A 19,018-nucleotide genomic window follows, 5' to 3' on the forward strand; every position below is an offset into this window, starting at 1 on the left:
GATTATTGTTCCCCTATGTAGTAGCATGTGATACATCTGCCGGAATCTGGAGCATCTACTTAAGCTGAAAGCTTCAGGAAGGAAGGAAGAGAGGATGAAAAGTTCTGTTGCATTACTGGGGTATATATCAAAGATGGTGGAGAGGGTCAATAACTTCAAATTCCTGGACGTGCATATATACGAAGATCTTTCCTGGACCCAGCACACAGATGCAATTGTAAAGAAAGCACATCAGCGACTCTACTTCCTGAGAAGATTACAGAGATTCGGCATGTCGAAGAGGATTCCCCTAAACTTCGACAGGTGCACGGTAGAGAGCATTCTGACTGGTTGCATCGTGGCCTGGTTCGGCAACTTGAACGTCCAGGAGCGGAAAAGACTACAAAAAGTTGTGACCAGTGCCCTGTCCATCACCGGCTCTGACCTCCCCACCGTCGAAGGGATCTAGCGTAGTCGCTGCCTCAAAAAGCCACCAACATCATCAAGGACCCACATCATCCTGGCCACACACTTATCTCACCACTGCCATCAGGAAGAAGGTACAGGAGCCTGAAGACTGTAATGTCCAGGTTCAGGAACAGCTTCTTCCCCACTGCCATCAGGCCATTAAACACAACGAATAAGCTATGAGCTCTGAACTGCAAAACACTATATTATTATTTGTTATTTGCACTATTTGTTATTTATTGAACTTTTTTTTTCCCCCCCGTTATATACAATTGTTACATATTCACATATTCTGTTGTGCTGCAGCAAGTAAGAATTTCATTGTCCCATCCGGGACATATGACAATAAAACACTCTTGACTTGTGGGTTTGACAATAGACAATAGGTGCAGGAGTAGGCCATTCGGCTCTTCGAGCCAGCACCGCCATTCAACGTGATCATGGCTGATCATCCCCAATCAATACTCCGTTCCTGCCTTCTCCCCATATCCTCCGACTCCGCTACCTTTAAGAACCCTATCTAGCTCTCTCTTGAAAGCATCCAGAGAACCAGCCTCCACCGGCCTCCACTGAGGCAGAGAATTCCACAGACTCACAACACTCTGAGAAAAAGTGTTTTCTCATCTCTGTTTTAAATGACTTACCCCTTATTCTTAAACTGTGGCCCCTGGTTCTGGACTCCCCCAACATCGGGAACATGTTTCCTGCCTCTAGCGTGTCCAAACACTTAACAATCTTATATGTTTCAATAAGATCCCCTCTCGTCCTTCTAAACTCCAGAGTGTACAAGTCCAGCCGCTCCATTCTCTCAGCATATGACAGTCCCGCCATCCCGGGAATTAACCTTGTAAACCTACGCTGCACTCCCTCAATAGCAAGAATGTCCTTCCTCAAATCCTCCAAACTGTGCTTCCATCGAAACGTTCAACACTTCACAGCTGCATTACATTTTCTTTGTTCCCAATAATGTTTCAATAAAGTCGATCTGACGCTTCTGCAATAGTATTTCCTTGAAATTATCCCTGCGATAATTATACTATGTGCCCTTACCACAAATCATTCACAATGTTGAAGGGCACCTCGATTAAACTTGAAGCCAGAGGCGAGGTTACGGAGGGCTGGAGAGGAGCCAATGTTGGTCCTATGTAGATAGAATCCATGTCAATGGTGGGGAAGCTATTGGAGAGGATTCTTAGGGATAGCATTTACTGGAAGAAAATGGGCTAATTAGATACAGTTAGCATGGATTTGTCTGTAGCAGGTTGTGTCTTACTACCAATCAAGGTTTTTGAGAGGGTGACAAAGGTAATTGATGAGGGTCGGGAGATGGATGTTGTCTGCATTGATTTTAGGAAGGCATTTGATAAAATCCCCCGTGGTAGGCTGATCTAGAAGATTCAGATGCATGGGTTGCACGGTGATCGGTCTTCTGGATTCAGAACTGGCCTACTAATACAACACAGGGATGTGGAGGCTTGTTGCAGGTCTGTGACCAGGGGGGTTCTGCACGGATCCGTGCTGGGACCTCTCCCGTGTGTGAGATAGATAAATGGGTGTCAGGGGTTACGGGGAGAAGGCAAGAGAATGCGGTTAGTTGGGAGAGATAGATCAGCCATGATTGAATGGCGGAGTAGATGTGATGGGCTGAATGGCCTAATTCTACTCCCTATCACAATACCTCATGATGAATCACTTGGATGTAAATGTAGATGTAGATATGATAGTGGTGTTTAAGAGGCTTTTGGATAGGCACATGGATATACAGGGAATGGAGGGATATGGATCGCGTGCAGGCAGAGAGCAGTTCAGCTTGGCATCATGTTCAGCATGGACATTATGGGCTGAAGGGTCTGTTCCTGTGCTGTACTGTTCTATGTTCTAAGGCATCATAAAGGGAGAAAATGCTGCAATTTGACAGCAGGGTAATCATGATGCATTATTCACCTTGCATCATTTCTCAAACAACCTGCTAAATCCGAAACCCATATCAAGTCAGGACATGATTTCTGCGAGAGAAACTTTTTTAATTCCTGAGTGCTATAATTGATTCAAAATGCTTCAATATTGCCATACCCACAACCCAAACTTATTGCCATTGGTGAGACCGTATTTAGAGTATTGTGTTCAGCTCTGGGCACCATGTTATAGGAAAGATATTGTCAAGCTTGAAAGGGTTCAGAAAAGATTTACAAGGATGTTGCCAGGACTAGTAGTTGTGAGCTATAGTGAGAGGTTGAGTAGGCTGGGTCTCTATTCCTTGGAGCACAGGACGATGAGGGGAGATCTTACTGAGGTGTAAAAAATCATGAGAGGAGTAGATCGGGTGGATGCACAGAGTCTCTTGCCCAGAGTAGGGGAATCGAGAACCAGAGGACAGAGGTTCAAGGTGAAGGGGAAAAGATTTATTTGGAATCTGAGGGGTAACTTTTTCACACAAAGGGTGGTGGGTGTATGGATCAAACTGCCAGAGGAGGTGGTTGAGGCTGGGACTAACCCAAAGTTTAAGAAACAGTTAGACGGGTCCATGAATAGGGCAGGTTTGGAGGGATATGGACCAAGCGCAGGCAGGTGGGACTAGTGTAGATGGGGACATGTTGGCCAGTGTGGGCGAGTTGGGCCGAAGGGCCTATTTCCACTCTGTATGACTATGACTCAAATACCTTGCTTTATGTTCTTTACTAAACTTTAATTGGTTTTCTCCACATTTTGCATCAAGGTCCTTAATTTACAGGATTGAGTGTTTCATTAAAAGTTGACATCTTAACGTGAACAACGAAAAACAAGTTGGACAATTCATTCGATAAATATCAGTTACAAAATCGCTTTTGAAAGGAATTGATCTTGTAATATCTAATTTGAGAAAAACTCACTGCACAAAGTGCTCTGGATAAGAGCGATGTACTGAGTGTTACAACCTTGTGTGTGTTTGGAGTTCTGCCACTTCCTGTATAATGTGAAAGACGTACATCACCAGCAGAAACAAAGTCTCACTCACCCAACGCAAGGGTTTTCCTGATACTTGGGGCCCGTGTATGAAAATGGAGATGTTGGCTTGTCCACAAACGTCCCAAAACCCAAGCGGAAGTTGCTGGTGAGTTTTGCCATCTCCCGCGACAACGTAGTCCCCAGCACTCGGATGGCGTCCAAGTCATCTTTCATGGAGAGGGAAAGGTCCATCAGATAGTACAGATCCACGGGGTAGTCATCCACCTGCCGAACCTGGATGCGGAATGTGGCTTGGTGATCTACAAACCAGACAAACACATTGATGTTATTATTGTCACGTGTACAGTGAAAAACATTTTGTGTGTTATCCAGTCAGCAGAAAGACTATTCAAGCCATCCACAGTGTATATATGCAGTGTAAAGGGAATAACGTTTAATGCAAGATAAATTCCAGTAAAGATCGATTAAAGATAATCTGAGGATCTCCAATTCTGGCTCAAGACCTTTCTCTAGTTGCTGATAAGATGGTTTAGTTGCCTGATAGGTTTCTTCCCAGCAGTTATCAGGCAACTGATCTATCCTATCACCATTTAGAGCGGCTCTGAACTACCACCTACTTCATCAAAGACCCTTGGTCTGAATGTCCAAAATACATTTGTAAATTTACATGTTTAGTGCCATCAACATCAACAAGGTTAACTGAAAACCCCTTTTCCAGCTTTCTTCTCTCCGCCCCCCCCCCCCCCCCCACATTCAGGCTGAAGAAGTCGCAACTCAAAACGTCACCTATTCATGTTCTTCAGAGATGTTGCCTTACCCACTGAGTAACTCCAGTACGTTGTGTCCTTCCCCACCATTTTAAGTCAGAGCTGTACAAGTGCCAGAGGTTATGGGGTGAAGGCAGGAGAATGGGGTTAGGCGAGAGAGATAAATCAGCCATGATTGAATGGCGGAGTTAACAATGGGCCGAATGGCCTAAATCTGTCGCGGTCACTTATGAACTTATTTTTATGACTTATGAGCTTGCAACACAGGCACTATCCTTCACACAAAACATTCCACCATTGCCATGAAACATTTAAGTTCGGAAGCAAACAAATGCCAAACTCCTATTTCTGCAACAACTGTGTTGAAACAACAACCAAAGCTGGGAAAAGTTACCAAAACTTGTATTATTAGTTTAAAAAAAAAAAAAACAAAGTGCTGAAGTAACTCAGCGGATCAGGTGGCATCTCTGGAGAACATGGATCGGGGACGAGTTGGGTCGGGATCCTTCTTCAGTCTTTGTTTTATGAGCAATTCATTGAAGTCCATTGAATGGAATCAATTCAGAAGCAGAGCAAACACAGCGGACAGCCTTGAGCACCTTGTAGCGGCGCCTGCTGGTGTACGCAGAGATCGAACCCGGCGTTCGGAAGCAGCGGTCACGTGACTTGGGAGGGGCCGTTGTTTTTGCGCCGTTTTTACTTGCGCGCGTTATTTCAGCACTGACCACCGTTGCGGGCAGACGTGTCTGAAGAGCCTGTATTCTGGAAATCGAACTTTTGAATAAAGATCTGTTAGAAACCCTAGTTGTCGTTCTTCAGACCGCCAAAGCCTCCCACAATGAGCATCTCCAGCCCCGAGTATCTCCAACCTCGTATCTCCACACACATTGGACTCTATCAGTCCATATTATGTCTTTACAATATTGAGAACAGGGAGCCCTTGATGTAAACGGGCTTGAATCCCTCTCTCGCTGCTCAGCACACCTTTAAAAATGAAGTCTTCCAGCTCTGCAGACACTTCCTTCCGTTGTCTCCCCAGAGAAAGCACTATTGTTTGAGGGCACCTTCCACTTGAACATGCAATCCCTTCCCACCCAACACTCACAAAACTGCACAACTTACCAGGAGTAATTTAATGGTGCAGAGAAGCCTAGTTCATTGCACGAACCGCATGATATTAAACTCAACTCTTCCCTCTCGTTATCATCAGTCCACATTAGCTGGACTTGGAATCAAATTCTTGGATCGCCCTCAACAAGCTGAAATGATCGAAGGTAGACACAAACTGCTGGAATAACTCAGCGGGACAGGCAGCATCTTAGGAGAGAAGGAATGGGTGACGTTTCAGTACAAGACCCTTCTTCAGACTGATGTCAGGGGAGTGGGCTGGACAAAGATAGAATGTAGTCAGAGACAACACTGGTGGGAGAACTGGGATAGGGCGAGCGGATAGAGAGGGAAAGCAAGGGCTATTTGAAGTTAGAGAAGTCAATGTTCATACCGCTGGGGTGTAAACTACCCAAGCAAAATATGAGGTGCTGCTCCCCCAGTTTGCGCTGGGCCTCACTCTGACAATGGAGGAGGCCCAGGACAGGAAGGTCAGATTGGGAGGGGGAGTTGAAGTGCTGGGCAACCGGGAGATCAGGTAAGTTAAGACGGAATACGCGGAGGTGTTCAGCGATACGACCGCTGAGTCTGCGCTTGGTCTCGCAGATATAGATAAGTTGACACCTGGAACAGCAGATACTGTAGATGAGGTTGGAGGAGGTGCAAGTGAATCTCTGCCTCACCTGGAAAGACTGTTTGGGTCCTTGGATGGAGTCCAGGGGGGAGGTAAAGGGACAGGTGTTGCATCTTCTGCAGTTGCAGGGGAAAGTACCTGGGGAGGGGGTGGTTTGGGTGGGAAGGGACGAGTTGACCAGGGGGTCTCGGAGGGAACGGTCTCTGCAGAAAGCAGGAAGGGGTGGAGATGGGAAGATGTGGCCAGTAGTGGGATCACGTTGGAGGTGGCGAAAATGTCGGAGGATTGTATGCTGTGTGCGACGGCTGATGGGATGGAAGGCTAGGACAAGGGGAACTCTGTCCTTGTTATGAATGGGGGGGGAGGGGGTGGGAGCAATGGCAAAGCTGCGGGATATCGAGGAGACCCTAGTGAGAGCCTCATCTGCAATGGAAGAGGGGAACCGCCGTTTCCTAAAGAATGAGGATATCTCTGATGCCCTGGTATGGAAAACCTCATCCTGGGAGCAGAAGCGGGGTAGACGGAGGTATTAGGGGTAGGAGACAGAGTCTTTACAGGAAGCGGGGTGGGAAGAAGTGTAGTCAAGATTTGCCAGTATTGGGATCACATTGGAGGTGGCGAAAATGCTGGAGGATTATATGCTGCATGCATTGCCAGTGGTGGGATCACTACTGAAATGATCATGCTGAAATATACATTTACCGATCGATATAGAGAGACAAGCATAGCGGAACAAAGCTCATATGTTCTAGGAGAAGAATTAGGCCATTCGGCCCATCGAGTTTACTCCGCCATTCAATCACGGCTGATCTATCGTTCCCTCGCAACCCCATTCTCCTGCCTTCGCCTTATAACCCTTGACACCCATACTAATCAAAAACGAAAGACTGAAAAATGTGCAGCCTCCAAATAGCAGTGTTCTTTCAACACTGAGCAGAATGAAATCCTTACCAGGCCTTAGATCGAGGGCAATCTTCTGAGGCATGAGTTGAATGACATCAGATTGATACGAGTCTGATCCCTCGCTGCTCAATGGGAGGTTCCTCTGTATTTGGATCATGCTGTGAGGACACTCTATAAATTGGTCCTGGCATCCTCTCTTAATCAAGCTTTCTCTAAAGTCACACCTTGAGGAGATGCTTCCTGTGCGTCCAAATTCCTTAAAGGTTAAAGATAAAATGAGAAAGCATTAGTCAACCCCATTATACATAAACTGTTACAAATGTAAATGCCTCAGTCCAGAATATATGATTTGTAGCAAATAAAATATAAACACTATTCTTGTTTAATCATCTGAGAACTAATGTGACTTTCTTAATATTGGATTTCCATTTTGAGTAAAGGATTTCTTTTACAACTTTTAAAAGACACAGATTTTATGGATCGGAAGGACTCTGGGCCAAATGTAGGCAAATGGAACTTGCCCAGTGTGCCAACTTGGTTGGCATGGACAAAGTGGGCTGAAGGGCCTGTTTCCGTGTGGTAAAGCACTATGACCCTTGTACATGTCACTCTTCGCAGATACGTTCCACAAAATGCTAACTCTTTAAAGAACACTTTAAAGAACAGCAGATGTAGCATTTCAGTAACAAGAAGAAAATTTGGACAGATAACTTTATCAACCTCAAGTGCAGTTTGGGGCAGAACTCACTTTGATGCTTGTTCCAATTCATAGCAGGACAAAATATAATATAGCATCCGACTTCCAGTTCCATAACTACAGGCCCTCCACCGAATTTCCGACAACTGGTTGTCTGTGACCTCCTTTAATCCGGACAAAATTACGAGAGCGCACTTGACCACCAGACTAGTTCCCTGGGCGACATTGTGTGTGACGCTTACTCTTCTGGGACGTGTCCCTCTGTTTATCTTGAGCTATCGCTTCAAAACAAGGTCTAAGTGACAGTCATGATGTCAAGCGTAAACACAAGTCCGTATTGATAAAAGGCAAGGTGGAGCTGCTGAGATCAGGTGTACCAATAAACCTGTGCCATTTATACCTGTACCGTTGTGGGGGGATGTTTTTATGTTAAAGATTCTTATTGTTCCGTTTCCAAGATGGCTGCCGGAAGGGAGAGTGAACGCTGGCGCGATTAGCTGCCGCTGCTCTCTCTTTGAATTGTGTATTGTTGATGTCTTTACTATTTTTTTTATTTATTTTTTTGTTGTTGTTATTTTTGTTTTGTTTCATTCCGCTTACATGTTTTGTAATCTGTTTACAAAATTTTGTAAGGTGTCCTTGAGAGTCCTTGAAAGGCGCCAAGTATAATGTATTATTATTAATAAACCTGTAGCATTTACACCTGTACTAATAAACCTGTAGCATTTATACCAGTACTAATAAACCTGTGTCATTTATACCAGTATTAATAAACTGTAGCATTTATACCTATACCACTGTTTTTCACCAATCATTTAATTCTGGTATAAACCCTCCCCCCACCCCCCCTCACCCGTGTTCACCTATTACCTGCCACGTTTTGTCCTGCTCCTCCTCGCTTCCATCTTTCTTCTCCCCCTCCACCCCCCCCCCCACACACACAATCAGACAGAAGGTTCCAAACCCAAAACATCATCTACCCATGTCCTCCAGAGATGCTGCCTGTCCCACTGAATTACTCCCTGTTGTGTCTATCTTCAGTTCAAACCAGCATCTGCAGTTCCTTCCTACACACATTGTCTACCCATGTTCTCCAGAGATGCTGCTGAGTTACTTCAGCACTTTAAATCTTGACATGGATGGATTTGAAGGTCTCAATTCAATGAATAATGCATCGCTCTCCCAAGAAAAAGCAACATTTACCTCTTAAATCAAACTGTAACACACTTATTTGCGCAGTCACCAACCACAAATCCTCAGATTAACTCGGGATAATTGTCCTTCAGATCAGCAGAAATAAAACCCTAACCAGTAATTTGGGCATATATAAGTGAATGTTCAGACAAAAGAGTAAAAAGCTGGCGGAGAATTTTGGCTGGGCTTCAAGTTTTAAATTTTCTTTCAAGTCTCATATCCAAAAGCAGTGCTTCGGTAACCTGCACTATACAAAAATCTATTTCGATTGAATTACAGCTTTTAGATTGACTACGAACTATCCAAAATCCTAGAACTACCTCGAAAGCTTTAAATACTAGTCTGCTCCTTGTTTACAGTACTAACTGAAGTGCTTCAAGTTTGTCTTCTGCCAAACATTCAGAGGTCAGGCCTATTGGGCAAACTGGAAAAATTATTTCTTTGCGTTTCATTTATTTCAGGAAGAACAAAACCACACAGACAAATATTTTTAATCTCAGAAACTGATGATTCAGACTGGTTTTCAATTTAATGCTGCTTTGTAAAGGGTCTGTCCCACTTTCACGACCTAATTCACAACCTTTTTTACTCGTGGACATTTTTCATCGGGCTAGAAAAACGCCCCGACCTACTTGATGCCACGAGTACCTACAACTAGCATCACGACCTACCTATGTCCTCCTACGACCTCGTGACGACCATGCTGCGAGTACGAGTCAAGGGCAAACTCTACAGAGGTTGTGAATTAGGTCGTGAAAGTGGGACAGGCCCTTAAGAGTCTCATCCAGAGAAAGGATGACAGGGTGGAGCAGCGGTAGTTGCTGCCTTAAGGGCCTGTCCCACTGTACGAGGTAATTCAAGAGTTCTCCCGAGTTTTCCCCCGATTCGAACTCAGAGAATGTCCGTAGCGGCTCGTACGAGTAAAAAGTAACAATTTGTTTCATCACGAGTATTTTTTTTCTCGTGGACATTTTTTAGTGTTGAAAAAACTGAGTCTACCGGATTTCCCGACTACCTACCGTTACTCGTACGAGCCGCTAGGAGACATCCACGAACTCCTACGGATCCGCTATGGACATTCTCCGAATTCGAATCAGGGGAAAACTCGGGAGAACTCTTGAATTACTTCGTACAGTGGGACAGGCCTTTTACAGCACTAGGGAGCCGGGTTGATCCTGACTGTAGGTGTTGTCGGTGCAGAGTTTGTATCTCCTCGCCGTGACCAGGTGGGTTTTCTCCAGGTGCTCCGGTTTCCTCCCACATTCCAAAGACGTCCATATTTGTAAGCAGAAAATCCTTCAGAGGGGTGAACCCTCGAAAAGCGCCTGGACCTGATGGTATACCACGTCTTACACCAGGAGTTTTTGCGGACATTTTCAACCTCTCACTTCTGAGGTCTGAGGTTCCCACCTGCTTTAATAGGGCATCAATTATACCAGTGCCCAAGAAGAGCAAGGTGACGTGCCTCAATGACCAGTGGCACTAACGACGGTGGTGATGAAGTGTTTTGAGGGGCTGATCATGGCACAAATCAACTCCTACCTCGACAAAAACCTGGACCCACTGCAGTTTGCCTACCGCCACATCAGATCAACGGTGGATGCGATCTCGCTGGCCCTCCACACCGCTCTGGACCACTTGGAGTAACTGAAGAAGGGTCTTGACCCAAAACATCACATATTCCTTTTCTCCAGAGATGTTGCCTGTCCCGCTGAATTACTCCAGCTTTTTGTGTCTGTCTTCGGTTTAAACCAGCATCTGCAGCTCCTTCCTGCAAGGCTCGGCTTCTTGAACTTGCCCCACAACTGACCAACATAAATCTGCTCATAACCTCAAATCCATAACCTCCAACTCTCTCCCCATCAAGAATCTAACCCTGCTTTAAAAATATTACGGGCACAGCTTGTGTGACTATTTATTTCTAAGTACTGATCCCTACTTCCAGCTTCTGCAATAATTCTCCATGTACACCGTGCCAATAACACACGTCTCAAATAAGTCCAATTACATCCTTCCAAAGTCCAGCAGATACAAGCCAGTCCTCATCTGGGAAAAAACGGAATAGGTGATCACCTATTCCTTTTAGTTTAGTTTAGAGATATAGTACGGAAACAAGCCCCTCAGCCCACCGAGTAAACACCGACCAGCGATCCCCACACATTAACACAAGCCCACACACACAAGGGACAATTTACACTTATACCAAGTATTCAAACCCAAACCAATTAACCTACACACCTGTACGTCTTTGGAGTGTGGGAGGAAACCGAAGATCTCTGAGAAAACCGCCGTGAGGTCACGGGGAGATCGTACAAACTTCGTACAGACAGCACCCGTAGCCGGGATCGAACCCGGAACTCTGGCACTGCAAGCGTTGTAAGGCAGCAACTCTACCGCTGCGCCTTCATGCTGCTTTTCTCCAGAGATGCTGCCTAACCCGCTGATTTACTCCAGCATTGTGTGTGTACCTTTGGTATAAACCAGCATCTGTAGTTCCTCCCTATACAAACCAGGTCTGTCCAGCCCATCACAGAAGACAACTTGCCTGTACCAATTGTCAGATGAATAAACTTTCTCTTTACTGGCTTATTTAAATATTGCATCTACAGATTGTACACAATATTCCAGATGTGGCTTCACCACCAGCCTCCATAACTGAAGCCTACCATAGATCACAGAAAGGTAGCACACAGGCCCTTTGGCCCTCCTTGTCTGCGATGGCCATGATGCTAATCTAACAAATGCTATCTGCCTGCATGTGGCCTGCATCCCTCTATCCTCTGCTTGTGCATGTGTCTGCCGAAACTGGACAAGCTAGATGCAGGAAAATTTTTCCCAATGTTGGGCGAGTCCAGAACCAGGGGCCACAGTCTTAGAATAAAGGGGAGGTCATTTAAGATTGAGGTGAGAAAAAAATTTTCAACCAGAGAGTTGTGAATTTGTGGAATTCCCTGCCACAGAGGGCAGTGGAGGCCAAGTCGCTGGATGGATTTAAGAGAGAGTTAGATAGCGCACTAGGGGCTAGTGGAATCAAGGGATATGGGGAGAAGGCAGGCACGGACGGGTTATTAATTGGGGACGATCAGCCATGATCACAATGAATGGCGGTGCTGGGACGAAGAGCCGAATGGCCTCCTCCTGCACCTATTTTTCTATGTTTCTATGAGATGCCTCTTAAATGCTGCAATGTTTGCTGTTATCATCTCATCTGACCATGCAATCCAGGCACCCACCACCGTGTGTAAAAATGAACTTGCCTCATAATGTTCCTTTCCCCCTATCACCAGAAACCCAATATCTCCAATATCTGGCATTCTATCCTGGGGGAAAAGGCTGTATCCACCCAATCCATAATTTTATAAACTTGTATGAAATCACTTCTCTGCCTCCAGTGCTCTGGAGAAAACCGTCCAAGTTTGTCCATCCTCTCTTAGACCAAGACAGTGGATCACATCACTCCAGTTTTGAGGTCTTTACACTGGCTTCCAGTCTGTCAAAGAATTGATTTCAAAATATTACTGTTGGTTTATAAAGCACTGAATGGTCTCGGGGCCAAAATACATTTCTGATCTTCTGCTACATTATGAACCATCCAGACCTCTGTGGTCATCTGGGGCACGTCTGCTTTCTGTCCCCAGAGTCAGAACTAAACATGGAGAAGCAGCGTTCAGTTTTTATGCACCACATATATGGAACAAACTTCCAGAAAATACAGGTCCGCTCCTACTCTCAGTTCTTTTAAATCGGGGCTGAAGACTTTTCTGTTTGGCGCTGCTTTTAATCTTATTTAAATTAAATAATTATTCATTTCCTGCACTGTTACTTTTATTCTTGTATTTTATACTTGTCTTATTCTATTTTAGCTTGTTTTTATTTTCTATTGTTTCTAATGACTGTTTTTAATTGCTTTTGATTGCTCGTTAATGCTTTGTGTAAAGAACTTTGAGTTGCTGAAATGTGCTATATAAATAAACTTGCTTGCTTGCTTGGGTCTAAACCAGCACCTGCAGTTCATTCTTACACTCTCTTACCTAATACTCTTCAACCAGGCCATCATATTTTCTTCATGTTCCCTACAGTGCAGAGTGTCCGAAAGCTCAGCCTTTGCAACAAAGCCGGTCTAGCAGCGGCAATAACACAGTGCTTTTATTTCAGGTGCATAAGTACGATGAGATACAGGTACAATGAAACTCTTGCTTGTAGCAGCAACACAGGCACATAAACTCAAACACCACACAGAATCATAAATCACGCCACACAACAAACAGAAATAGCCTGCCTGCAAACACACACAAGACCTTGGTACAAAACACGAGGAGAAAAGCTCTCAGTATTGAGAGACAGTAGCGCACCATGACAAATCAGCACCAGCAGACCCCTCGGCTACGGGGGAAAGAGTTGCCACAAAGGTAGATGCATTCGTGTTTTCTGTTACAGATTAAACTTCCCTGTTCAGACTGCATGTGATATACCGATGGAGTTCTGCTAAAATCATTATATTATCCTGATCACTGATCCCCTACTTGATCTCAGAGACGAGGTTGTGGTCGAGTTTCCTTTTACTACCCCTTTAGACTCGAGAGATACAGCATGGAAACAGGCCCTTCGGCCATCCGAATCCGAATCCGCGCTGACCAGCGATCACCCCGTACACTAGCGCTATCCTACATACTAGGGACAAATAACACCGAAGCACATTTAACCTACAAACCTGTTCGTCTTTGGAGTGTGGGAGGAAACCGGAACACCCTGAAAAAACCCACGGGGTCAAAGGGAGAAGGTACAAACTCCGTATGGACAACACCTGTAGTCAGGATCGAACCTGGCACTATGAGGCTGCAATTCTGCCGCTGCACCACTCTCTACACCCAAAAGTACAGGGGGCACTGTAACAATCTGAATCAACTGTAAAGGACGTAAAGAACACAGAACAGTACAGTACAAGAACAGGCCCTTCAGCCCACAATGTCAGTGCTGAACCTGAAACCCCCCACCCCCCCCTCCCCCGCCATTCCGTGCATCTCGATTTGAAAAGGTACACCTCCAGATTCGGGGACAGTTTCTTCCCAGCTGTTATCAGGCAACTGAACCATCCTATCACCGACTAGACTGATCACCGACTAGACGAGAGAGCTGTCCTGACTTCACTGGAGACCCTCGGACTGTCTTTAATCAGATTCTACTGGACTTTATTTTGAACGAAACATCATTCCCTTTATCCTGTATCTGTACACTGTGGACAGCTTGTTGTAATCACGTATCTTTCTGTTGACTGGTGAGCCCGCATCATAAAAGCTTTTCACTGTCTCTTGGTACATGTGACAATAATAAAGGAAACTATTGTCTGCAGAAGGGTCACGACCCGAAACGTCACCAGAGATGCTGCCTGACCCACGGAGTTACTCCAGCTTTTTGTGTCTGTCTTCTGATGGAACTAAACATCCCTCCATTCCCTGCACATCCATGTGCCTATCCAACAGTCCCCCAAACACCGCGGATGGGATCCCGATGACCTTGAGCCAAGGTGAAGGATAAACAGACTGAATGTGTAGGAAGGAACTGCAGATGCTGGTTTAAACCGAAGATAGACACAAAATGCTGGAGTTACTCAGCGGGACGGGCAGCATCTCTGTGGAGAGGCTTTGGGTCGAGACCCTTCTGCAGAGCCAAGGTGACCATTACAGGAGCAGCTGAAGTGATGGGTAAGCAGTCTGATGGCCACTGTGAGCTCCGACCTACCTCTTGAGCACACCAGCCACAGTCAGGGTGGATGAGCAGACATTCCCTGCACGAGGTGGCCCTTCCCCGGCTGCACATGTTCAGACCTTGGATTGAAATGGAGAGAGTTGTCATGGTCTCTGAAGGCCCCGGCACTACACATCGGCACGGCCAAAGGTAGACTGGCCAATCGTTCCGCTGACTCTGCCTAGAACGACTGCATCTCCCACATGCCAAACACTTTAACTCCCCCTCCCATTCCCACACTGGCCTTTCTGTCCTGGGCCTCCACCATTGTCAGAGTGAAGCCAAATGCAAATTGGAGGAACAGCACCTTATATTTCGCTTGGGCAACTTACACCACAGCGGTATGAATATTGACTTTAAATAACCCTTGCATCTCTCTGTCCCTCCCCCACCCTAGTTGTGGTACCTTCACCGTTGTCCTGGAGAGTTTCATTGTCTGTATAGCTCGTTATCACCTAGCCCACAGCCGACAATGGACCATTGTGGGCTCCACCTTTCCTTAATCATGGTTGCTTTTTGCATATATTTCATTCATGTGTTCCATCTCTCTCTCTCTCTCTACATCAACGTCTATATTCTCTCGTTTCCCTCTCCCCTGACTCTCAGTCTGAAGAAGGGTCTCGACCCGAAACGTTACCCTATTCCTTCTCTCCAGAGATGCTGCCCGACCCGCTGAGTTACTCCAGCATATAGACATATCTCCGGCTGCACAAAACTGACACAAAAAGCTGGAGTAACTCAGCGGGACAGGCAGCGTCTCTGGAGAGAAGGAATGGCTGACGTTTCGGGTCGAGACCCTTCTTCAGACTCTTGCACCCACAACAACACCGACCCTCTCACTCACTCACCGGCGGCGCTGGGCAGCAGCAGGAGCAGGGAGATGACCTGCAGAGGCAGCAGCAGGTGGCGGCGGCCGCTCGCCCTGGACATGGCTGGCGGCTTCCCCGGGGACTGTGGCCGGGGCTGGGACCCAGGGGGAGGGGGTCACCGGGTATCGCACCGACCGTGACGGGCAACTATAACCCGGTCACCGGCGCTGCCAGGACTCCCGGAGCCCGCCCGCTTGCCCGTCCCATCCTGGCCCCGGGCCGGGCAGGAGAGGAGAGGAGAGGAGGGAGTCCTCGCCCCGGTGCGGTCCCTCCACCCGGCCGCTGGAGCTGCCAGCTCTCTCGGGTTGCGCTGCACCGTTCTCCACTGAACCCGGTTGCACACCCGGTTGACCCGCTGTCCCGGGTTTGCACCGCTCCACCCGCTGTTCCCGGGTTTGCACCGTTCCGCCCGCTGTTCCCCGGGTTTGCTCCGCCCGCTGGTCCCGGGTTTGCACCGCTCCACCCGCTGGTCCCGGGTTTGCACCGTCCGCTCCACCCGCTGGTCCCGGGTTTGCACCGCCCGCTGGTCCCGGGTTTGCACCGCCCGCTCCACCCGCTGGTCCCGGGTTTGCACCGCCCGCTCCACCCGCTGGTCCCGGGTTTGCACCGCCCGCTCCACCCGCTGGTCCCGGGTTTGCACCGCCCGCTCCGCCCGCGGTTCCCGGGTTTGCACCGCCCGCTGTTCCCGGGTTTGCACCGCCCGCTCCACCCGCTGGTCCCGGGTTTGCACCGCTCCACCCGCGGTTCCCGGGTTTGCACCGCCCGCTCCACCCGCTGGTCCCGGGTTTGCACCGCCCGCTCCGCCCGCTGGTCCCGGGTTTGCACCGCCCGCTCCACCCGCTGGTCCCGGGTTACTCCACTAGATTCAGCTCCGGTTGCGCTCGCCCACTCTGCGCGGCCGCGGTCCCGGCCACTCGCCGCCAATCACCCCGCCCCAGCACCAGCCCCGTCAGGCGGCTCGGCCAATCCTCAGCCCGGGGGGGGTGTGGATAGAGTGAAAACATCTAGTGGACACAAACACTGCCCCCATGATTGAGGAAGCCAGTTTTAGAGAAGTCATTATCTGTTCTGATTCTGCAGCTGCTCTTGAAACTTTAAGAGTAGGGAAATCTAAAGCTCGTCCTGACATTCTAAATGAAATCTTGAGTGTGTTTTCTAGAATTGGGTTTGCGTGTAACATCACTTTTTGCTGGGTTCCCGGGCATGCTGGGGTGAGGGGGAATGAGCAGGTGGACCTCATAGCAAAGGAGAGTTTAAGAAGAGAAATAGATATCCATGGGGAGAGTGGAACTGAGAGAAATAATTAAAGAGGGCTTAACAAAAGAATGGCAGAGAGGATGGGAAATGGAAGTCAGGGGTAGACACTACTTTTCTATACAATCTGAAGTTAGGAAAATATGTTTCTGTATATCTCTGTCCCGTAGGGACTCAGTTAAACTGTGTAGATTGAGGTTGTTACACTGTGGGTTAAATTACTATTTGTGCATTGTAGGGAAACATGTTTTCCTAGAATGTAAAAAGTATAGGGTAGAAAGAAAAGTATTGTTTGTTAGACTGACAGGACTTGGAGTTGAGGCTTTTTCTGTTTTATCTCTGTTTGGACACAGTGAGAAACATCAACTGATATCCAGGGCTGTTCTTCAATTCCTGCAAGGTACAGGACTGTATGTAAGAATTTAGTTCAAACTTTGACCTGTGGAGGGCAGTAATACGCTTAGCAGCGTCTACACTGCCGGAATCTTACAAGAAGAAGAAGTAGAACACTGCCCCACACTGGATACAACACAACACAGTGCCGGAGACCCACACTGGATACAACACAACACAGTGCCGGAGACCCACACTGGATAACACAGTGCCAGAGCTATGGGCACTCGCATGGGTCCCAGCTACGCCTACCTCTTTGTAGGGTACGTTGAACAATCCCTGTTCCAGGTGTACAGTATATTGGTCCTATCCCCGAGCTCTATCTCCCCTACATTGACAACTGCTTCGGGGCATCCCCATGCAGAACTCATAGACTTCATTAACTTCACTACTAATTTCCATCCTGCACTCAAATTTCTTGGACCATCTCCTACCGTTTCTTGATCTCACCATCTCCATCACAGGAGATAGACTATCGACTGACGTCCATCATACATCTACTGACTCACAGCTATCCAGACGACACCTCTTCCCACCCTGCCTCCTGCAAAGACTCTATCCCCTACTCCCAATTCCTCCCTCTTCCCTCGACTCTGTCAAGGACCCCGACAGCCCTTTCAGGTAAGGCAGAGGTTCACTTGCACCTCCTCCAACCTCATCTACTGTATTTGCTGTTCCAGGTGTGGAATCCTGTATATCGGCGAGACCAAGCGCAGGCTCGGCGATCGTTTCGCTGAACACCTCCGCTCAGTCCGCCTAGACCTACCTGATCTACACTTTAAAGGGCCTGTCCCACTTGGGCGACTTAATCCGTGAGTGCTGGCGAGTTTGCCCTCGACTCATACTCGCTGCATGGTCGACGCGAGGTCGTAGGAGGTCTTTGTAACTCTCCTTCATGCTCGAGAGTGGTCTCCGCATAATCCAGGCCTCAGCGTATTTTTCAACATGTTGAAAAATGTCCGCGAGTAAAAATAGGTCGCCATGGAAAACATCGATACTTTTTTTACTCATAGGTTTAGTCGTAGTAGGTTGTAGTAGGTCGGCATGTTAGTCGTAGGTAATTGAGGGTAGTTGAAGGTAGTCGTAGATAGTCTTCATCATAGTCGAAGGGAGGTCGAAGGAGATCGAAGGAGGTCGTCTTCACTCTCCACTATTCGGTGTCCAATTTTCCCAAAGTTAGTCGTAGCTAGTCATAGCTAGTCGAAACTAGTCTTCAACATAGTCGAAGAAGGTCGATAGAGGTTTTCTACATAGTCGAAGGAGGTCTTCAACATGACATTTTTTCAATCTCTCCTAAACCCTTCTAAACTCGCCAATTAGGTTGCCCAAGTGGGGCAGCCCATTAACTCCTCCTCCCATTCCAATACTGACCTTTCTGTCCTGGGTCTCCTCCACTGTCAAGAGTGAAGCTCAACGCAAATTATCGGAAAAATTTCACTTGGGTTTTTGGGTTTTCCGTGTAGGTTTTCTCCGGGTGCTATGATTTCCTCCCACACTCCAAAAATGTGCAGATTTGTAGGTTAATTGTCCCTCGTGTCTAAAGGCATAAATCTGATGGCTTCTGAATTACCACCATCAAAATGGTATTTGGGATCACTACCATCAAAACCTACGACCGGTAAAACCCCAGTCCTACTGTGCATCATTCCTTACAACTGCAACTTACTGCAATTCCATCCAGAAATAGACTTAGAACAGATGAAAAACATCAAAGAATGGAACAGAAGTAAATTTGCTCTGGATTTATGGATTAATTGGCCTGATGGTAACAGATTGTTTTATGTGTAGAAACTGTGCAGGAGACGCTAATCTAGGTGACACATCCACGGGAGGCACACAACAATGACTGGTCTTGTGCCTAATGCTTGCCCTGTTAACATTGAACAGTGTGTTTCAGCAAACACTGTAGCCTGTTGCTATCAGTCCTGACAGTTTCATAGCCTGCTTGCGAGTACATAAAGATAAGATAGCAACAATTGCATTTTAAATAACGTCAAGCCGAGCACATTTCACAATTGATCCTGATCTACAATTTGATTCATTCCACATATGAACAACTGAC

At 47.0% G+C, this 19,018-nt stretch overlaps 1 protein-coding gene across 1 annotated transcript in view; it reads right to left on the bottom strand.

Annotated features, from left to right (window-relative positions):
- itgb5 (integrin subunit beta 5) overlaps positions 1-16,027 on the bottom strand; it is a 100,762-nt gene extending 84,735 nt beyond the window's left edge. The window contains exons 1-4 of the mRNA XM_033023673.1: positions 15,289-16,027; positions 14,435-14,520; positions 6,853-7,060; positions 3,443-3,692 (exon numbers count right to left, since the gene is read on the bottom strand). Of these exons, the coding sequence (XP_032879564.1) occupies positions 3,443-3,692; positions 6,853-7,060; positions 14,435-14,520; positions 15,289-15,370 (626 nt within the window). The 5' untranslated portion in view covers positions 15,371-16,027. The remainder of the gene's footprint in view (positions 1-3,442; positions 3,693-6,852; positions 7,061-14,434; positions 14,521-15,288) is intronic.
- Between the last annotated feature and the right edge of the window lie 2,991 nt (positions 16,028-19,018).

The sequence above is a fragment of the Amblyraja radiata genome, chromosome 7 (genome assembly GCF_010909765.2).
Source record: "Amblyraja radiata isolate CabotCenter1 chromosome 7, sAmbRad1.1.pri, whole genome shotgun sequence".
In the NCBI taxonomy this organism is placed as follows: domain Eukaryota; kingdom Metazoa; phylum Chordata; class Chondrichthyes; order Rajiformes; family Rajidae; genus Amblyraja; species Amblyraja radiata.